The following is a 21,492-nucleotide window of genomic DNA, read 5'->3' on the forward strand; positions in this document are numbered from 1 at the left end:
TGTCCATGGGGTCGCGATGGGTCGGCCACGACTTTGTAACTAACCATAAAAAAAAAAACCCGAGATCGCTTGGTGGTCTCCCATCCAACCACTAACTTAATCAAACCCCTGGATGCTCTCTGAGCTCGGTGCTTTTCTTGCAGACCTTTCATTACCCAATTAGGTAACATCATCAGTGCTAGGGATGGGTGATGAAACTTCTGCAGGAAAAACCACCAAGCTCAGAGAGCAACCAAGGAGCCCACAGTTCAGCCTGAGCTATAAATATTCTCTCCTAAGCGGTTAAGAAACGTCACGGAAATTATTCTACCGCTCAGGAAAAAGGGGCAACTAAAATCACTTGCTGCCGTTTGCAACCTTATATAGCTGGGTCCTCGTGTCTTGTCGATCAAGCTGCAGGTGAGCCTCAACCACAATGGCAAGGCAGAAATTCCTGTCGCTAAGCAAAACGGTGGGGTGAAATGCACCTGAATTTGCAACCTCTTTTGGCCAGATAAGTGAATCATGTTAAGCAAATCTGGCTTTCTCCATTGAACCTGGCTGGGAAGGTTGCAAACGCTGATCACGTGACCCCATCATTCAATACCTGCCTGCCAAGCACCTGAATGTTGATCACGTAACGGGTGTGTGTGTGTGTGTCACTTTTTTCAGTGCCGTTGTAAACTCCGAGCAGTCTTTAAATGAACGGTTGTAAGTTGAGGACTACCTGTAAGGCAAGGAATTTTGACTGGTTAGTCCTTGACTTACACCAGTCCGCTTAGTGACCGCTGAAAGTTACAGCGGCATCGAAAAAAAGAGATTTCATGACCATTTTTCCCCACTGATAACTGTTGCTGCATCCACACGATCACATGATTAAAAATTGGGGTACTTGGGAACTGACTCGCATTTATGACGGTTGCAGTGTCCCGGGGTCATTTTGTGACTGGCAAGCAAAGGCAATGGGGAAGCCAGACTCAATTAAGAACCGTGTTACTCATTTAAGAACTGCAAACTATTCACTTCGCAAACAAGGTGAGAAAAGTCGGGACAAAAAAGTCACTTGGCAAATTTCTCGCTTAGCGACACAAAGTTTGGGCTCGATGGTTGGTCACACGTCGAGGACTACCTGTCCCTTTTAATTTTCCAATTCAAAGGTGTTTTTTTTAAAAAAACAAAGATAGAAAATAGGTATTCATGCAACTCAAATGACGGCAAGATTAAGCTGCTTAACCCAGGTAAATATTTCCCTTTTTTTGTAAATGGGGGAGAGACACATTTCATGCCTATTCTCACAAAATGGGGGAATAAAGTCACAGATCTGCTCGCTGCATTTTATTAAATAAAGATAAGAGAAAATGGAGGGAATGAAGAGTAGAGGCAAGATATCCCGGAGAAGGAAGCCAATGCAACACCTTCCTCTCCTTCCTCTGCAACAGGTTTACACGGCGGCCTAACGGCACTTCAAAACCCAAAGCCTTCAAACACCAAACAGGAAAACTACACCCAAAATGAGCTCCAAGAACCAAAAATGGGAAGGGGGCACTTTAGGGGCAGCACTTTTTTAACGGTGGGAATTGGGAGTAACCCCAAAACCTCAAAAGCCCTGAGAAGAAGAATGCCAAATAAAATAAAATAAAATAAAACGAACCAGAGAATTCCAACTATGCCCCTTTCTGATGATAATCTCACCAGGTCTCTGGTGGTCCTTTGGGGCTTCCAGTTGGGGCTCCTGAACCCCAAAAGCAGGGGTCTCCAAACATGGCAACTTTTAAGACTGGTGGACTTCCAACTCCCAGAATCCCCCAGCCTGGGAGTTGGAAGTCCACCAGTCTTAAAAGTTGCCATGTTTTGGAGACCCCTGCCCTAAAGGGACACCATCTCACTTTGTCCATGCACACTTTGGCTGAGACACCCCGCCACACACACAAGCCACGTTCCTTCCGGCTAAACCAGGATTTGGTTTTGCTCTGCTCCGTAAATCGGGTGGTTTATTTTTCTTCTTCTTCTTCTGACTCGCTGCTCTCCTCGCTCTCCATAAAGTCGTAAGTTATTCGGTTCGTGTTCACAAACAGGTCGGTGTCATCGTCTTCAGAATCCTCTTCCCCAGAAGACTGAGGGGTGCTTTGTACCCCCTCTCTACTACTAGAAAGATTAAAAAAAAAAAGGTTTTTTTTGGGTGGGGGACAAAAAAAACAACCACCCCTTCAAACATTCCATTTCAATTATTTCCATCACACTTTTAAAGCGAGCTAAACAGCACCGTTATAATTCAGATGGATTTTAAATGTCCGATCTTAAAGCAAGTGGTATTAATAATTGTTTTGGCTGGCTAGTGCATTGTTGTTAAGGTTTAGTAAGTCTTTTAATAGCAAAAGCTACTTAAAATCGGTAGCTTTCTGCCAAATTTTCCCCACAGCTTAGGCAGTCGAGGATAAAGAGAAATGACAGAGTTGTAAAACTATCTTAGATTATGATTCTACTGCAGAATGCAACATTAATGCGATATCAGGGGTTTTCAATTCAATGTAGAATGTGAGAGACGTGTGTTTGTATTTATTTTCATAGTCATAAATTGTACACTGAAGATGGTATTTAATTTCATTATACAGGGTGCAATGACAATAAAGTAAAGCTAAACTAAATTATAATAATTAAGCTTAGGTAAAAGGTAACGGTTTTTCCCCTCGTACATCCGCGCTAGTCGTTTCTGGCTCTAGGGGGCGTTGCTCATCTCCGTCGCAAAGCGGAAGAGCCAGCGCTGTCCGAAGACGTCTCCGTGGTCATGTGGCCGGCAGGACTAAATGCCTCCGAAGGCGCACGGAGCGCTGTTCCCTTCCCACCAAAGGGCTCCCTATTTTCCTACTTGCATTTTTTTTAACGTGCTTTCGAACTGCTAGGTTGGCAGAAGCTGCTGGGACAAGGAACAGGAGCTCCCTCAGTGACGTGGCGCTAGGGATTCGAACCGCCGACCTTTCTGATCGACAAGCTCAGCGTCTTAGCCCCTGAGCCACCCCGTCCCTATAATTAAGCTCAAAATCATACTAATCAAGAAATCCACCCATGGAGGTTTAGGGCTTTTAAACAGCTGAGCATCAGCATTTGAAATAAAACTTATGTTATTATTACTTCATTGTTCTAAATACCAAGGTCACCTCCTGAAGTGACTTTTTTTTTTTTCAAAATCTTAATATAAAATATGGATAATTTTCAGTAATTTCTTCCCTTCTGGGCAAGTGCCATTCGCACAAATGTCCAGGTCTCCCATTTTATGTATTTACTGGAATTTTTATCCTGCCTTTATTACTTAATAAGCAACACGAAGCAGTGAACATACAATCCTTTCTCTTCCTATTTTTCCCATAACAAGCAGCCTGTGATCTGGGTTGGGCTGAGAAAGAGATTGGACCAAAGTTATCTAGCCAACTTTCATGCCTAAAGTGGGATTAGAACTTACTGTCCCCTGGTGACTGGATCAAAGTCACCCAGCCAGCTTTCATGGCTAAGGTAGGACTAGAACTCACCGTCTCCTAGTGTCTAGACCACCATCTTAAGCACTACCCCTAACTAGCTCTCATTCCTTTCTTGTTCAGTTTTACCTTTCTTTAGCATTGCTTTGAGTTCCTTTTACGTCTCCTAAGAAAGCATCAGGCCTGCAGGGGGAAAAAAATAAATATATATATAAAATGTCAACATAAAGTGGTAGGACGCTTTGTAAAAATTATTCCACCTTTCAGAATTTCCACGTCCCAAACCGAGAAGCTGTGGTGGTGATCCTTTTTTTTTTTTTCCTCCCTTAAAGGTTTCCCGTTTGAGCAGCGGGTTGGACTAGATGACCTCCAAGGCCCCTTCCCAACCCTTTCCCTTTGATAAAATGGATTCAGAAAACAGATCCTTTCACTAAAACAAAAAGACGCTTATAAGGAAAATGGGCGCATAAAACTCTTCTCTCTCCTTTCTTTCTTTCCGGAAGATCCCAGTCAGATCCGCCACCTTCAGCTTCTTACGCACTGCTGGCATCCCGTCACAAGATGCGAGGAGGGGAGGAGGGAGTAACAGACCGCAGAGATCAGCATGAGGAAGGGGTGGTGGTAGCCTTGATGGAAACCAGGAGGCCAGGACTGGAAAATGCCAGTCTTCAAGGGCACCTGGCCTGAGAATGGAATGTGGAATTGCATCAAATGGTGCCAAACATCCAAGCCGTTCCCAAACCGTCTAAACGGCCACATTATTGATACGGTGATGAACAGGGAGGGCCAGTGAAAGGGGGGGGGGGGAAAGTATAACCTTTCGCACGGGAATATTCAGATCTAGCCATTCTTTCACTGCCAATCAATTAGCCTTTAGTAAAAGAACCTTTATCACTTCAGCCAGGGTCTTTCCCTCCACACTGTACAACTGTTTACAAAGTCTGCACTACTCTTACTATTCACCTTCTCATCACTCCTGATCGCCCCTCCCACCTGTGACTGGATGACTGTTAACTTTGTCGCTTGTATCCTTATTGTTTATATTGACTGTTTCCTAGTATGATTTGATTGCTTATTGTACCCTATGACTATCATTAAGTGTTGCACTTGATGATTCTTGACTCTGATGAATGTCTCTTTTCTTTTATGTACACTGAGAGCATTTGCATCAAAGACAAATTCCTTGTGTGTCCAATCACACTTAGCCAATAAAGAATTCTATTCTGTTCTGTTCTATTCCTTACTCTATTCTATTCTCTATTCTCTTCTATTCTCTTCTCTTTTTATTCTGTATTCCATTCCTTTAAACTGACTGTTTCCTAGTATGATTTGATTGCTTATTGTACCCTATGACTATTATTAAGTGTTGTACCTGATGATTCTTGACTCTGGATGGAAGTATCTTTTCTTTTATGCACACTGAGAGCATTTGCACCAAGACAAACTCCTTGTGTGCCCAATCACACTTGGCCAATAAAGAATTCTATTCAATTCTATTCTATTCTTTATCTATTTTCTTTTCTTTTCTGTTCTATTCCTTATTCTATTCTATTCTATTCTATTCTATTCTATTCTATTCTATTCTATTCTATTCTCTATACCATTCCATTCCATTCTTTAAACTGTTTCTTAGTATGATTTGATTGCTTATTGTACCCTATGACTATCATTAAGTGTTGTACCTGATGATTCTTGACTCTGATGAATGTCTCTTTTCTTTTATGTGCACTGAGAGCATTTTCACCAAGACAAATTCCTTGTGTGTCCAATCACACTTGACCAATAAAGAATTTTATTCTGTTCTTTCCTAAGTACCTGAACAATACTCTCTCTCATTTCTTTATTTTTATTTATTAAATCGATTTCCTGCCCATCTCCTCCATAAGGCAACCCTGGGAGTCTTACAACATGTAGCTTACTCACCAGTATCCTTCCTTCTTCAGGTACTGAACGTGGTCCTTGTAAAGGACAAAACTGATTTCTGCTTTTACTTTCTCCCCTTCTTCAATGGGGTCAACCAGTAAGAAATCTCCTATAGGGAGGGAGCAAAGGACAGACAGCTGTGACAGGGGGGTGGGAAAGGGGGAACAAGGAGGCCCATTTTCCCTCCTGCAAATGCAAGGGCCTGCAGCCACTCACCTCTCTTGATCCAGATGTTCTTACGGAACTTGTTGGGCATGCTCACCAGGAAACGCGTCCCCTCAGGGGTTTCCACTTCATGGAGGTTGTTTCCTGGTGTCCCGAGCACCTGGAGGGACAAGAGCAAACTTGCCGATAAGAACTCGGCCTGGTTTGTGGCTTAATCTGAATTAAGTAGGGCATCCGTCGGAACCCTGACACTGAGCTTGGTCTCTGTTCGCATGGCACACTGAGCCCGCCCAGCTAGACCAGCGATAAATCTATCACACATGTCAAGGAGGACATGCCACAATGTTGAAGGGTGACACACTGCCCTTCAACACCACCAGGCAATGAAGGTTACAACAGAGAGATAACATATTGGATTATCAGTGTACTAACAGAAGCTAGAATTGTATTTGCACAAAATTGGAAAAATGAGAAAACTCTGACAGAGGAGGAAACAATTAAGAAAATAATGGAAAATAATGTGCGGAAATGAGTAGTTTGACAATGGCAAATAAAGAACAGGAAGAAAAAGGTTATTATATGATTTGGAACTTATTCTATGAATGGCTAGATAGAAGAGTAAGAAACTGAAACGTGACAATAGTAATAACATATTATAACTGATTGATTTGGATTGAATTAGAAAATGAATATAACTTGGGTGTAAGGATGGAATATATTTTTGAAAGATAATAATTACAATGTTAATGATAATATAACAATTGACCAATGTGTTATAAAATATCGATCAGAATGTTTGTAAATATAAACAAGTAACTATTGCATATTATGTGCACAAGATATATGTACCCAACCAACACAATTGTACAATTGTACAACTGTACAATTGAAAGATGGTTTTATTTGTTGCTTTTGTTATAAAAATAAAAAACTTTTTCAAAACAACAACAGCACCAGGTGTTGTCAGGTATTTGTCAGGTGAGGCTCCATTCAAAATCCAAGAAAGAAAGCCTTAGACTCCATTGTTATAGAGAAAAGGACTTTTACTGAATATGAAGTGGGAGCAACGGAAGAAATACAAGATGTGAGGCCACGCATCTTTCACATATAGAAAGTTATCCCAAGTCCCCACCCACAACAATTCAAACTGGACATCCAATCCTGAGGTGTGTATAGTGTCATGTGGTTACATCTTCAGGTGGCATCTCAGACACCTGGTATGCCAAGACTGTTGACCTTGGCCTAGAAAGGATGAGTGGCTGCGTGTGCACAGTAAGCAGGAAAGCATCCCAACGTTTACAGTTCACACAACTTCAACCTCCAGCTCCTTTCTCCCCAGGAAGCCCAATTATTCCTCTCCCCCGTTTCTTATGGCAGCCGGAAAGAGTCAAGCTGAAGAAGGAATCTTGGAGGCTGACACTATTCTTGAAAACACACCCAATTCTCACAACATTTTTCGAGGCCACGGGAGAATGTAGCAGGCTCTTGTGCAGCCTTTGGGTATCCACATGAAGCTCTTAAAAGATTCAGGCTAACTAGGTTAGGTTAACCAGTCTTACCCGGACAATCTGCTGCCTCTCTGAAGGAACCACATAGTCCCCCAGCACTTCTTTGACCACGTGTTTGCGTTTGGTCGCCTGGGACATGATGCTCGGTTAGCCACCGTAAACAGATTCTGTGCTGCGATGAATTGCTTCCAGGATGCGTCCACAATGTTGAAGGCTGCAAAAAAGCCATGGAACAATTGACTTTCAAAAGGCAGAAAGCAAACAGTTTTGGGGCACTTGATCTGCAGATCTCATTACCCATATTGGGCAAGGCCAGGGCCAAAAAAAATAAAATGCTTTAATTAAACTAAAACCAGCAGTGATTTTAACTGTGGCAAAAAAAAAAAAAAGCTCGTAAAATGGGGCAAACTTCTCTTTTAACAGCTGTCTCGCTTAGCAAACAAAAGTTGGGTCTCAGTTACGGTTGCAAGTCGAGGACCACCAGTAGACATTCCTTCAGTTTGGAGAGTCAAGAGACAGACCTGTTTCCAGGACCAGCCAATGTCGTTGCAGAGGAAGGAGTGTGGATCCAGTGCTGATTTCGCTCCTTGGTTCATTCACACTTCTGAAGGAGCTGGGGACGGAGAGGACATTATTATTCGATTTTGAAACGCCTTAAACATTCGGAGATGTTATTCCCCATAATCCAAAGCTCTCCAAACGTGGCAACTTTTAAGACTTGTGGACTTCAACTCCCAGCTATGCTGGTTGAGGAATTCTGGGAGTTGAAGTCCACAAGTCTTTTTTTTTTTTTTTGACAATAATTTTTATTGTTCTTTTTCACCTTTTACACATACTGATCTTAATTTTAACAGTGCTATGTCATCATTATTACACAAATTATACAAATATCTACATTTATAGACCTTTGTATACATTCATATACCTTTCTCTATAATTTTCTTATCACCTTTATCCTTATTTCTATTGTTCAACCATTTATACCAATTATCCCAAATTTTGTAAAGTTGCCAAGTTTGGGGACCCCTGCCAATATTCATTATTATTATTTTTAAAAAATCCCCATTGATTCATTGCTCTGTTCATGACATCTTCCCACATTTTTTGTACCAGTTTTGCATAACCTGAGAGTACAGGAATTCCACAAGAATGGATTAACACATGAACTGAATTTATTTTATTTGGCCACTTGTGATTTAGACACGCAAGGAATTGGTCTCCACTACAAAAGCAACATTAATAAATAATAATAATAATAATAATAATAATAATAATAATAATAATAATAATAATAGTGCCAATAAAAGGGGGAGTAAGAAAGATATTAAGAATAAGCAATAATACTACAGCCACACTACATGGCTTAGCAAATTAGGATTTATTTAATTAATTTATTATTAAATTTATTATTAGAACTTATTTAATTAAATTGTTCGGATTTAACCATTTGTTAACAAAGAACAACAGAAAAGGACAGGGACACGTGAAGAGAGCAAGCCCCCCCTTCCTCACGGTCTTGAGGACCCGAAATTCTCCTAGCAATTCGACCATCCCGGCTGCATCAAGTAGCAGCGAGTTCCGCAGGCACAGCGGAAGACCCCCCTTTCCCATATCCCGAGCCCGCCCTGGGTTTCCCCGGCTTCAAGCCGGCTCCCGGGTGGCCAACAGCCCCGAGGACCCCCCACCCCACCCGAAATAGCCGCTCCCCCTCCCCAGCCCGGCTCTACCCACGAGACCTGCTCAGGGACTGCTACGCCTCGCGTCTCCTCCGAAACCAGAGAAGCGTGACTTCCGGCTTCCGGTTCCGAGGGAACCACTTCCGGGTCCATCGGTCTAACCGGTCCTGCCGGGCCGTCAAGGCCGCAGAGCGAATGGTTCCGCCTCGGGCGAAGGACGCCGGCGAGGTTAAGCCGGTTTGCTAGTACGTGTCGCCGGGAGTCTGGGTCGTGGTGGGGGAGATACGGAGCGGTCCGCTCTGAAGTGGCTGGCCAGAGCCTCGGAGGCAGAATTTCCGGGCTGCTTTAAGAAGGGTGAACTACAACTCCCAGAATTCCCCAGCCAGCTCTGGATTTGAAGTCTACACTCTTAAAAGCTGGCAAGGCTGAGAAACGTTGCCTTAAACCAGAGCTCGCCAAACTGGGCCACTTTAAGACTGGTGGAGTTCAACTCCCAGAATTCTCCAGCCAGCTATGCTTTCATATTTCATTTGTCTTTCCTGTTCTTGGGGTTAGGATTGGGGAAAAAACTGGTTTTATCCACAGTCTTTTTTTTTTTTTTGGGGGGAACTGTTTTTATTCTTTTTTATCCTTTATTTTCTTTTATTCTTTTATTCTTTTTCCTGCCACTGTCCTAGTTTCGATGTGTGTGTGTGTATGCGCTCCCTATAGCTTCCTACACATTAATGATCACTAACAATATTTGCTTATCCATTTTAGAGAACTTTCCTTATATAATTGGTGTTTAAAATACCCAACAAACTATTTCTGGTTTTAAATCTGTATGTTGCTTTTCCATTGTTTCTAACCGTGACACCACTAACTCTTAAACTGAAGAATAAATTTCAGGAGAAGATTTCAGTATTGTTCCATGAACCTACCTATGAAATTGATTCTTCCTGATCTAACTTGTTAGATGAAAAACTATTATCTTTCTTGTTTGTTTGACCCCCAGTCATATCCTGAAAAGAATGTACATTGTTTTGGGTGAAAACAGAGATCCCTTCTTTTAACACTAGTCCTTTGCTTACAAAGCACTTTTTTTCCTTTTGCAGGAGTAGCCTTTAACAGGAAGGATGAAAAGGCAACCGAGTTTGGCCAGTTTTTTCCCCAAGAAACCAAAACTGGTCCGAATTGGTCTTGGATGATCCAAAACCACCACAAGCATCACCACTTCAACTTGGAGAAAGCAGCAAGTGAAGTATTGAGTCATCCTAGCCCAAAATTGAAATTAATCTTCCAGACTGCTGGAATGTGCAACTTGAGAAGTTGAGAAACTTTCAAGAGAAGTTATGAGGGACTAGAAGTTTCAATCAAGAAATTAGATTGCAAGTTCTGTGCGAAACATGACTTTGCAATAGGTTTTCATGCGTCCAAAGGATGGAAACATTTCAAGATTGAGGCATCTGGGGAAAATGAAGAAGCACAGCAAGCGATTGTTAAGGAAACAAATGAGAATTGAGTGTTTTACATCCAAAGCTCACACCATTTGCACAGAGAGCATAAAGCAAGGGGAGAAGGAAGCTGTAACAAAAGGAATTGACAAGATATCTGAAAAACATAAAAAGGCACGACTTGCAACGATATTGTCAGAACAATTAAGTTCTGCAGAAGCGGAAAGGTTTTTTTTTCAAGAATGAACCTCATATGTTCAGAGAGCAGAAGTCGCCTAGCCATTTCTAATTTAACCAACCTCATGACTATCGGGGTTAACGGCCCACCCCTTCCAAAATGGGATCCTATTCCTGCCGTGAAAAGGTGACTAACCATCACACAGCCGATGATCCGAGAGTCAAGATCAAGAAAAGTGGAAGTGAGGAGAGTGCCAGTGTAAAAAACGATGTGGAAACATCTTAGACGACTAACGCTTTTATCTAAGTATTTGTGCGCCTCTTTTATTCTGTGTACTTCTTTTGTTATTTAAGTATTAAATGTTTAAATTGGTATTATCTCCTTTTTGTAGGTCATTGTCAGTGGTGCAAAGAAGTGACATCGATTTGGCCACGCCCACCAGAAGGAACAGATCAGACCTCCAGCCCTTGCTTATCAAGGGAGACCGAGTGGAGCAAGTGGCCGGTTTTAAGTTTCTGGGTGTCACCCTAAAAGAGGACCTGACCTGGGGGGCTCACATTGCAGCCCTGGTCAAAAGGGCCCAGCAGAGATTATACTACCTGAGGCTTCTCAGGAAACAACAACCGGATGAAAAACTGCTGATGACCTTCTACCGCTGCACCAGCGAGAGTATCTTAACTCACTGCACCTCTGTATGGTTTGCCAGTTGCACAGTGGCAGATAGGAAAGCACTCCAGAGGGTGAATGTCATTGCCCAGAGGATCATGGGTTGTCCTCTGCCCTCTTTGGAAGAGCTTTATAGCTCCTGCTGCCTTAAGAAAGTTCAAAACATCCTCAAAGATCCATCTCATCCTGGGAATTCTTTTTTTGAACTATTACCATCTGGCAGACAGTACAGGATAATAATAAAAACAAGGTTGAAAAACAGCTTCTATTCCAGGGCAGTAACTCTGTTGAATTCTACTGTATAGTGCAATATTAATGCAATATCAGGGGTTTTCAATTCAATGTATACAATGTGAAGGATGTGTGTTTATGCTTTTTTTTTCATAGTCATAATGTACACTGAAGATGGTATTTAATTTTGTTGTTCGAGGTGAATGACAAAGTAAAAGAAACTAAACCAGAGCCAGTAGGGAAAAAAAAATTGAATTTCACCCCGGCTTACATCCTCCATCACTTGATTTGGTTGTATATTATGCTTACATCAACAGCCGGCTCTGTTTTCTTTTTTTTTCTTTTTTTTTTTTTGGGGGAGAAATCCTGCAGAGACCCAGAAGAAAAGAAACATCCATTGTCCAATTTGCTTCTCTAACCATATTCCCCATTTTAAGTTTTCAAGCTTGCAAATCCAACCAGTAATGTTTGTGTGTGTGTGTTTTGTGCAGGTGCCATAGATTTGCTGCAAGGGACTGGGATGCCCAGGATTGGTCAGAGAGGATTACACACCCACACACTCAAATCTTTTGAACCTGTGTTCATCTGTGGTGTGAAACACAACCGTGAGTTGAGCTCAACCAATTTTACATGACTTTAAATTGCAATCCTGCCAACGTTGTTTTTTTTCCTGAGCAAGTTGGCAGCCCGGGGATACCAGGACTAAAAATAAGAACTTGGGGACCTTCTCCAAGTTTCTTCTCCCTGCAAGGACAGCTCACCCCAAGGCAACCCCAGGCATCCTGCAAACCCTGGTTATCTATACCCCAAAGGGAGGAGGAGGTAAGGAGGACCCAGAAAGGTACGGAGGAAAAAAAAAGGAATGTTTGGATTAAGATATTTTTTGTTCCAAGTGCATTTTATTGAGTCTCAAGTCCAAGAAAAAAAATACTGATGTTGACCTACTGACAAGAGCTCCTAAAAGGGGCTCTTGCAACGAAAAGGAATTTCTTGGAACATCCCTCTAATACAGAATTTTTTTAAAGGAATTTTTTCCCCCTTAAATTACAAGAAGTCAGACCACACATTTAACTAGCGCACTACGGACACCTCTAATTTACTTCCGGCAGAAGTCCTCAATCGGGGGCTCTCCCCTGCAATTAAATGAGAATGTAATTTACTCCATCCTCCACAAGTTATGAAGTCACCTTCCTGCACGCAGGAGAAGCAGGAAGTTCATGTAAAATAATTGTCGAGGTTGGATCTCCATCTTGAGTTCCAAGAGGTTGCACTGATGTCTACTATTTTGATGCATTTATTTAATAGATTTGTCACCCATCTCGCCTTGCGGGAGAACTCTTTAAGTTTATGTGGTCGGCTTAGTTTTTGGGGAGGAAATGTTTGCCTCTGCCTACCAGCATACATCGATATTTATCTGGCTAGCGTCCAGTCAGTGTGTGAGAGAGTTGAGGGCTGTTTGGAAACTGAAGCAGTATTTGCTGTGTGAGCAGGGAGGAGACAGCAAGGAGCCTGGGCGTGGCTTAGCTCAACTGTTCTGTACTAAAGCATTTGGTGCTCTGAAACTGAAACTCCTCTGCTTGTGGTTTTGCATTTGGAAGAGATTTCTTTTCAGGTGAGGAGTAGAACTCTTTAGCATCAGAGCATGTTAATAATAATAATATAGGAAATACTCTAAATGCTTTGATGGTCATTTGGAAAAATCCTTTCCCAAGTGAGCACCTAGAAGCCAAGAGGAACATAACGTGCCAAATTTCAAGTTTGTAGGCTTTACGGTTCTGGAGATTTTGTGATGATGCATGAGTGGTGTTTCTCTTTATATATATATATATATATACACACATATATCAATCAAAGTTAAAACAAAGCAAACTTAGGATCTTGCAGGTCTGCAGCCCCACAAGGAGGGAAGTAATTGGAAAAAACCCTTGGTGGAAGAGACAGAAGAGGCGAAAGGCAGGTTCATGGGAAAGGGGGCGATGCGTATTCCACACCCACCACCCGAGTGGCCTGCAAGTCGCTGGTTCTGGAGCCAGGAGATGATCCAAGTGGGACGAAGGTTCATCATCTGGCATCAGCTCCGCTTCTAAGGGCTGCAGCTTCCCACGGGGGGACCTGGTGGGGGCTCCACGGCAGATGCGGCCCGGATCCCGCGACCAGCACTAAAGAGGCGACTTTGAGAAAGAGAGAGAACGAAGTCGGCTAGTTTACCACTGCGGAGCTGCACATGGTGTTCATGCCACAGGCGTGGCTCCCCCGGTACAAGTAGTAGTAACCCTGTAGGAGAGGAAACAAGTGGATCAAAGCTCAGGAGGAGGAGCGGCTTACAGGAAGTCCTCGACTTACAGCCACAGTGGAGCCCAACCTTTCCAACTGCGAAGCAAACCAGTTTGTCGAGGGAGGTTTTGTCCCACTTTATGACCTTTCTTGCCATGGTGGTTAAGGGAGGCCCTGCAGCTGTGAAGCTAGTCATACGTTTAAGTCAGGGGTGTCCAACCTTGGCAACTTTAAGACTTGTGGACTTCAACTCCCAGAATTCCTCAGCCAGCAAAGCTGGCTGAGGAATTCTGGGAGTTGAAGTCCACAAGTCTTAAAGTTGCCAAGGTTGGACACCCCTGGTTTAAGTGAATCTGGCTTCCACGCTGACTTTGAAAGGGAATGGGAGGAAAGCATTGCCTTCCTTAATTACCTCAGATAATCGCCTTGGCAGCCCAAAGTCGTTGGAATGCAAGAATATTACTGGACAGCCTGATGGATGACTCTTGGCTATGGATGTGTCCCATTGGAGAATACACATCCAGGGGATTGGGGGAAAAAAAAAAACCAGGGTCAAGGGGGAAACGAAGGATGTGTCAGAGAGTTGGCTGCAACCGGGAAACGCCAACCTATCAGCTCCTAATAAATATGTTTTTTAACTGGGCTGCTTGAATAGGGCTGCATGTCGGAGCCCTGACACATGCCAGTTGCCAAGCCTCTGAATTTTGACCTGGGTTGCTGCCACCGTCCTGTGAAAAATGGTCACAAGTCACTTTTTTCAGTGCTGTTGTAGCTCTGGACTTTGTAACTCTTAAGCCAGTGATGGCTAACCTTTTCAGCTTGGTGTGTCGAAAATCGGGAAAAAGTGTAGCCTTCCTCGGGTCGTGTGTCACTTCAAGAAATATCAATAATTTGGTTTATGACGGACTGGGCTGGGGTGATCACACAGGGCTGTGAAACTCGTCTCCCTGGTCTCAGGGCTGCAGGTGCAGGATATGGGGATCGGAAGGCCACCTTACAGGGCTGCGAACCTCATGGATCTCCTTTCCTCCTGTCGCGTTCCCGAGGTAATGAAACTGACAAACCTCAGTTGATGGCGGTTAAAACTGGCTCTCTGCTGCAAAGATCTCGCGGCAGCGGTGACACCACGCCTCCACGCCACAAGCAGGGAGCAGGGATTGGAGCAGAGCACAGGCAGCCTCTAAATGTGCAGGTTTTCCCCACACCAACAGTCAAAGTACCTCGGCGTGTCACGAGTGACACGCGTGTCACAGGTTAGCCATCACTGTCTTAAGCCAATGGTTGTACGTCGAGGACCACCTTTAACAGCAGAGGGAGGGAGCAGTTGGAGGGAGACCCTCCTTCTCCCCACTGATAAGGGTGGGGAAAGAGGAGGGGGGGTCCCCAGCCATACCTGCTCGCCCCAGTCTTCGCCCCAGCTGTTCTTGATCGCCCAGAAGGGAATCCGGCCACCTGTAGGAAGAAGACACAACTGTCAAGAAAACGGCCCTGGTGTGCTACTCGCTTCCAGAAAGCAGAACAGGATCTCGGGGGGAAACAGCTGATCACAACTCCCATTATCCCCAGCAGAGCCAAATGGGAGTTGGGAGAAGCAGAAATCCCAGAATTCAACACGTTGGACTAGAAAGTGTTTCTCAACCTATGGCAACTTTAAAAGGGGGGGGTGGTGGACTCCAACCCCCAAATTTCCCAGGAAGCATGGCCGGCTGGGGAATTATGGGAGTTGGAAGTCCACTCCTCTTACAAGTTGCCATGGTTGTCAAACTCTGAATCAAAGAGATCCTACTCCAAAAGGGATCTTGGATTTGAGTTCCGATGGATGGATTTCCTATACTGTTGTTTTGCAGACAACTGAGATACATTCAGGGTGAAAATGGTCTCAGGATTGAATGCAGCGTCCAAAGCGATTGTGTGAAAGGAACCGGCTTGTGTTTAGGAGCGTTCATGCTCCAAAAATAAACTCACGTTTAAAAAAAATGGTAATGTCAACGCATAAAACGTTTCTAGGCCTGTTTTAGGTTTGCCGTGAACAGAAGGGAAGGGGGGGAGAAATTTGAAAGAGCAGAGCAGCCGTTTGGAACCGAAAGTGCATTCCACTCTTATCTTGCAAAGATTGTAACTAAGCTACCGGAATTTCTGCCTCTCTAATTGGAGAATGTGATGGGTGACTCTTGGCTATGAACATGTTTCTGTTGGAGAATATGAATTATGATACACACCCAGAGGGGTGCAGTTGAAACCAGGGTCAAGGGTGACAGTGAGTTACGTGTCTCAGAATCGGCTTCGTAATAAGTCATACCGACATGTTCGCTCCTAACAAATCCTTTGAAGTTTTTGAAGTTTGGCTCGAGGCTCATGGTTTAATGAGAGCAACTGCCGGAATCCTGACAGTTAATCTATTCTGGGGTTCCATCTGCTGGGGGAAGGAGATTAAGGGCTGTTTTTGTTTTTCCATCCTGAAATGCACTGGAATGAAACGCTGTTCAAGTCTACCAGCTCCAAACGAGTTTGGGAAACCCTCCAAAGCAGGCTGAGGTTCATGTCCGAAGAGATGGCCCAGTTCTGCCATCCCAGGGAAGAGAGTCCAAAGCGCACAGAAAGCATTAAAAAAAGAGGTTCACAAAGAAAAATCCAGAATGAAGAACCAGCAATTAAGACGCATGCACAACGGACGGGGCCCACAGGATTTCTCTCAACCCAAAAGAGCCACTCACGTTTGCCGTAGCCCACCAAGAGGACGGCGTGGTCAATCATCCAGGGATTACACAGCACGAAGAAGGGGTGGGAAACGCCTTTGCGGTAGAACTGGAGAGAGAAGAAGAAGAAAAAAGGCAAATTAAAATGTAATTATGGTAAGCAAGACCCCAGGAATACAGAGTCGGAAGGTTATCTTGGAGGCCTTCCACTCCAATCCCCTGCCGCAGGTGTCCAACTTTAAAACTTTAAGACTTGCTGGATGGGGAATTCTGGGAGTTGAAGTCCACAAGTCTTAAAGTTGCCAAGGTTACACACCTTTACCCTACACCATTCCAGACAAGTGGCTGTCCAATCTTTTCTTTAAAATCTCCACTGTTGATTTGGACTGCAGAAAAAACAATTACTATCAACCTGCCTTCCATGGAGGACCTTTATACTGCACGGGTCAAAAAGAGGGCTGTGAAAATATCTACAGACCCCTCACATCCCGGACATAAACTGGTTCAACTCCCACCTTCAAAACGACGCTATAGAGCAATTGCACACCAGAACAATTAGACACAAGGACAGTTTTTCCCCGAACGCCATCGCTCTGCTAAACAAATAATTCCCTCAACACTGTTCAACTATTTACAAAGTGTACACTACTATTACTGTTAATCTTCTCATCACTCCTTATCACCCATCCCCTCCCACTTGTGATTGTAGGACTGTAATCTTGTTGCTTGTATCCTTACGATCTATATTGACTTATTTCCTAGTAGGATTTGATTGCTTATTGTACCCTGTGACTCTTATTAAGTGTTGCATCTGATGATTCTTGACTCTTGACGGATGTCTCTTTTCTTTTATGTACACTGAGAGCATTTGCACCAAAGACGAATTTCTTGTGTGTCCAATCACACTTGGCCAATAAAGAATTCTGTTCTGTTCTGTTCTTATTGTACCCTGTGACTATTATTAAGTGTTGTACCTGATGATTCTTGACGGATGTATCTTTTATTTTATGTACATTGAGAGCATTTGCACCAAGACAAATTCCTTGTGTGTCCAATCACACTTGGCCAATAAAGAATTGCATTGTATTGGAGCATCCACAACAAGCCATTCCACTGGTTAATTGTTCTCACCGTTAGGAAATTTCTCCTTAGTTCTAGATTGGATCTCTCTTTAAAAAAAACCTTCCACCTATTCTTTCTTGTCCTGCCTTCTAGTGCTTCTTCTTGTGGCAGCCCCTCAAATATTGGAACACAGCTACGAGGCCCACCCCTAATCCTTCTCTTCCTTTGACATACTCATTTCTCACAACCATTCTTCATATGTTTTAGCTTCCAGTCGCCTAACCATCTAACCATTTTCTCTGCAGACTTTCTAGGGTCTCAGGATCCAAAAAAGTTCAGGATCCAAAAAGGATCTTGACAGACTTGAACAATGCCATTTTATCCTATGCAATAAAATGAAATTGAACGGGGAGAAAAGCAAGGTTTTACACCTGGGCAGGAAAAAATCAAAGGGACAAGTACAGAGTAGGCGAAACCTAGCCCGAAAACAGTAACGGTGAGAGGGAATTTGGAGTCTTCGTGGACGATTGCTTAGCCAGCGGTGTGTAGCGGCAGCCAAAAAAGCCAATGCAATCCTTGGTTGCATAAACAGACCCACAGAATCAAAATCACGTGAAGTATTGGTACCACTTTATAAATCCTTAGCAAGGTCCCACCTGGAATCCTGCATCCAGGTATGGCCATCCCATTACAAAAAAAAAGATGTTGAGACTTTTGGGAAAAGTGCAGAGAAGAGCAACCAAGATGATTAAAGGCCTGGAAATGAAAGCATATGAAGAACGGCTGCTGGAATTGGGTTTGGCCAGTCTAGACAAAAAGAAGGACCTAGGGGTGATATAATAGCAATCTTCCAGTATTTGGGGGGCTGTTGCAGAGAGAAGGGAGTCCACTTATTTTCCAAAGCACCAGAAGGCAAGAAGCAACGGATGGAAACTAAGAAATAAGGAGGAATTTCCTGACAGGGAGGACCATTAACCCGTGGGATAGCAGAAATCATGGCCGCTCCATCGCTGGAGGTTTTTAAGAAGAGACTGGACAGCCACTTGTCTGAGGGGGTATATAGGGTATCCTGCTTGAGCAGGGGGTTGGACTAGAAGACCTCCAAGGTCCCTTCAAGCTCTATTCTGATTACTTGATTGATGGATGGATTGATTTGTGAGTCTCTCACCTGCATAGCAAAGGCGTTCAGAGCAATGGAGATGGGGCCGTTCTTGGCCAGCCAAGCTGCAATCTCTGTCCAAGGAGAGAGGAGCACAGGTAAGAGGGAGGGGCACCTAAGGAAGGGGGGGCTGCCTGAGGTCCCACCTTTCCCCCCCAAAACGGATAATCTCTCATGCCTCATTCATTTCAAGTGAAAACTCCTTACAAGGGTGAACATATACGTGCACTGCAAGGTTTACTACGTCATCCGACATAGATAGTTCTCGACTTATAATCAAAATTGTGAATGGAATTACAATTATAAGTTATTGTAATCATAAATTAAGGCTTCCCTTCCCTTTCTTTCTTTTAGTCTCTCTTGCTCTTTCTTTCCCAATCCTTCCTTTCTTTCTTTCTCCCTCCTCTTCCTTCCTCCCTCCCTCCCTCTCTCTTTTTCTTTCTTTCTTCCTGCTTAGGCAGGGGGTTGTACTAGATGACCTACAAGGTCCCTTCCAACTCGGATTATCTATTTCCTTTTCTTTCTTTTTCTTTCTTTCTTTCTTTCTTTCTTTCTTTCTTTCTTTCTTTCTTTCTTTCTTTCTTTCTTTCTTTCTTTCTTTCTTTCTTTCTTTTCTTTCTTTCTGCCTTTCCTTTCTTTCTGCCTTTCTGCCTTTCTTTCTGCCTTTCTTTCTTTCTTTCTTTCTCTCTCTCTCTCTCTCTCTCTCTCTCTCTCCTTCCTTCCTTCCTTCCTTCCTTCCTTCCGTCCGTCTGTCCGTCCGTCCGTCTTTTCATTCTTGTTCTGTTTACCATTTTTCTTTCACTTTCACTCTCTATTTTAAATAAAATCTGTACGGTTTTTTCACTCTGTGAGAACCACTCCTTTCCCAAAAGCTAACCAAGCGAGAGGCCAGCAACGCACCGTTCTCGTCCGGGGAGATGGCCACGCTGCTGTTGATGTACACGGCCACTTTCTCCTTGGAGAAGCCACATTTCTGTTCGAAACCTTGATAGCTGTAATCCCCCTCGGTCTCCAGGCCCCCTGGAGGAATGCAAGGCAGAAACCCTGTCAAGGAAGGTTCCAGAAGGAACTTGGGGAAAATCAGAGGGGGAAACAGAGACTCCAGTTGGCAAGCAAGGAAACTTTTGGAGCCATGTTGAAAACGCAGGGGAATTTCTTTCGTTATCATTAGGAAAACTACGTCCTAACAACATTTGAACCACCTCAGGTCTTATTCTATGGAGCTTCTCAGTCCTCCATGTCCTGGTTGTCCCAAATGTGCTTTTTTCAAGAGGCAACTAACTGGACTTTCTGATTTTTCTTTGAAGATTTTTCGCTTCTCAGGGCTGGATGTGGGAAATAGAAAGATTTATACTCTCTCAACAAGAGGGGGGCGGGATATGACACCATCTGTCTCCAATCTACAACACCGTCCTTCTTTCCACAGTTCCCAGAAGGCCCCACACCCATTTGCACCACTCAGGTGACCCCGAGGACACAGACAAACCTCCAAGCGGCCTCAATGACCTTCTAAAAGGATGCAAATGCTGCCTGCAAGAACTATAAACCCTTCCATTCCCCACCATCCAGTCAGAGCTGAAGAAGCTTCTCGGATGAGAAGCGAAACGTCTTCGAAAGAAAAAGAAAAAAGCCCCTTTGGAACAACCTCAGCTCTTTTTCATGCAATTCTTAAGTCTCAGGAGAAAAAAGAAAGTCCAATCCACTCGAATACAGATAATCCTTGACTTACACATTTAGTTGACAGTTCAAAGTTACAATGGCACTGGGCAAAAAGTGACTTACAATAATGTTTCACCCTTATGACCCTTGTAGCGTCCCCAGGGTCACATAATCAAAGCTCAGCTGCTTGGCAACTGGCGCATCCTTATGACAGTTGCGGTGTGTCCACGATCCCCTTTTGCAACCTTCTGATAAACAAAATCCATGGGGAAGTTGGATGCCCTTCATAACTCTGTGACTAACTCATCTACTGCAGTGATTCACTTAACAACGGTCTCACTTAAGTGTTCTGACCCAAACTTTGTTCCAACGAAACAGAGGTAACAGCAAAACCTTTAAATGATTCTTTACGAATTCCGTTCCTTCCTGGTTAAAAGGCTGTTTTTCAAACTCATTGTCTCTAATAAGGAAGAGCCTTGCCAAGGTGGTGCAAGGCTGCCAAGAACACTAGATAAAGTTACTCAGAAATATTTCAAACACAAAGGGTCTCCAAACACCAACTAAGATATCACAAACGTCCACCAGGCTTGAGTGCGAAAACTTCTTTGCTTCCTGCAAAGAACTCTGGTTTCTCAGCTGGCTTTTATCTCTTAAGGGAGGGGCCATCACCTTGCAGCCTTACTCCCGAGTCCCCTGTGCTGCTGCAGCTGCTCTTTCCTTCGAGCAGCCCTGTGCGCACACACGCTGGGCACAGGCTCCTCGGGATCCTCTTCCTCACTGCTGCCAGCCTCCTCAATCTCCGGAGGCAGCACCCCACTCCCTGATGGTCCTGGCCCCATCCCTGCCTCACACGCAGGCCCCTCCTCTGAGTTCTCACTGAGGCCTCAGCCGTCCACACCTGCTGCTGGCGAACCACCACAGAGAGATCATAAAATGGGGCAATGCTCCTCTAACATGTCTCCCTTAACAACAAGAATTTTGGGCTCAACTGCGGTTGTAAAATGAGGGCTACCTGTACTCATCCTTTTCCCCCTTTTAATTCTGACCCACCAGCTTTTAACCTCACGTGATACCCAAAAGAAGACAAAAGAGACCTTTGCTCGAAAAAAAACTATGCAGAAGAAGCTTCAGAAGCCGATGGCCTCAAAATCACCGGTCCAGGACGGCTCGCTCAGCAAAACACCAAAGGAACAATTGGTTTCGCTGAGTTGCTATCAAGTTGCCCAGAAAGCCTGCGCTTGTTTTCTGCTTAAAAAGTCCAGAGTTCACACTTCCGGTTTGAAGGGCTTCGGCGACAGACAGGAATCCGCGATCGTGCGCGGTTTCTTTCTGGGCTCGCCGCTGGAGCGCCCCGAGCCGGCTGGTTTTGGGGCTAAGCCACCCCGTAGAGGTGGTGAAGAGGGGGGAGACCGC

At 44.0% G+C, this 21,492-nt stretch overlaps 2 protein-coding genes across 7 annotated transcripts in view; both read right to left on the reverse strand.

The window, feature by feature from the left end:
* Nucleotides 1–1,292: 1,292 nt before the first annotated feature.
* On the reverse strand, nucleotides 1,293–8,876 carry EIF1AD (eukaryotic translation initiation factor 1A domain containing). Of its 5 annotated transcripts, none has more exons than XM_087943239.1 (8): nucleotides 8,782–8,876; nucleotides 7,567–7,658; nucleotides 7,097–7,259; nucleotides 5,589–5,697; nucleotides 5,373–5,481; nucleotides 3,579–3,632; nucleotides 1,856–2,121; nucleotides 1,293–1,732 (listed from the first exon to the last, which is right to left on the reverse strand). In XM_087943239.1, exons 3-7 carry the CDS (start codon nucleotides 7,181–7,183, stop codon nucleotides 1,971–1,973), a joined length of 510 nt encoding a protein of 169 aa, XP_087799365.1. In that variant the 5' UTR covers nucleotides 7,184–7,259; nucleotides 7,567–7,658; nucleotides 8,782–8,876; the 3' UTR covers nucleotides 1,293–1,732; nucleotides 1,856–1,970. The 5 variants fall into 5 exon arrangements, with proteins under 5 accessions (XP_087799365.1, XP_087799362.1, XP_087799363.1 ...); XM_087943236.1 differs by having other exon boundaries at nucleotides 1,856–2,124; XM_087943237.1 differs by having other exon boundaries at nucleotides 1,856–2,124; nucleotides 8,777–8,812.
* A 3,232-nt stretch (nucleotides 8,877–12,108) lies between these two features.
* Nucleotides 12,109–21,492, reverse strand: part of CTSF (cathepsin F) — a 33,910-nt gene continuing 24,526 nt past the window's right edge. For both annotated transcript variants that reach the window (XM_087943231.1, XM_087943230.1), the window contains exons 10-14: nucleotides 19,321–19,440; nucleotides 18,430–18,494; nucleotides 16,218–16,308; nucleotides 14,897–14,955; nucleotides 12,109–13,503 (exon numbers count right to left, since the gene is read on the reverse strand). In XM_087943231.1, the coding sequence (XP_087799357.1) occupies nucleotides 13,429–13,503; nucleotides 14,897–14,955; nucleotides 16,218–16,308; nucleotides 18,430–18,494; nucleotides 19,321–19,440 (410 nt within the window). In that variant the 3' untranslated portion in view covers nucleotides 12,109–13,428. The remainder of the gene's footprint in view (nucleotides 13,504–14,896; nucleotides 14,956–16,217; nucleotides 16,309–18,429; nucleotides 18,495–19,320; nucleotides 19,441–21,492) is intronic.

The sequence above is a fragment of the Notechis scutatus genome, chromosome 14, assembly GCF_049901735.1.
Source record: "Notechis scutatus isolate UNSWTSFEM ecotype Mainland chromosome 14, rNotScu1.2, whole genome shotgun sequence".
Classification (NCBI taxonomy): Eukaryota; Metazoa; Chordata; class Lepidosauria; order Squamata; family Elapidae; genus Notechis; species Notechis scutatus.

What these genes read in the sequence shown, in the direction of transcription:
- EIF1AD (XM_087943236.1), bottom strand. Translation starts at nt 7,183, where the DNA reads ATGTCCCAGGCGACCAAACGCAAACACGTGGTCAAAGAAGTGCTGGGG. An exon ending in CTGAAGAAGGAAGGATACTG is followed by an intron (nt 3,633 to 5,372) that starts GTGAGTAAGCTA and finishes TTCCCCCTGCAG; the next exon opens with GCCTGATGCTTTCTTAGGAG. An exon ending in CAAAGCAATGCTAAAGAAAG is followed by an intron (nt 2,125 to 3,578) that starts GTAAAACTGAAC and finishes TAATCTTTCTAG; the next exon opens with TAGTAGAGAGGGGGTACAAA.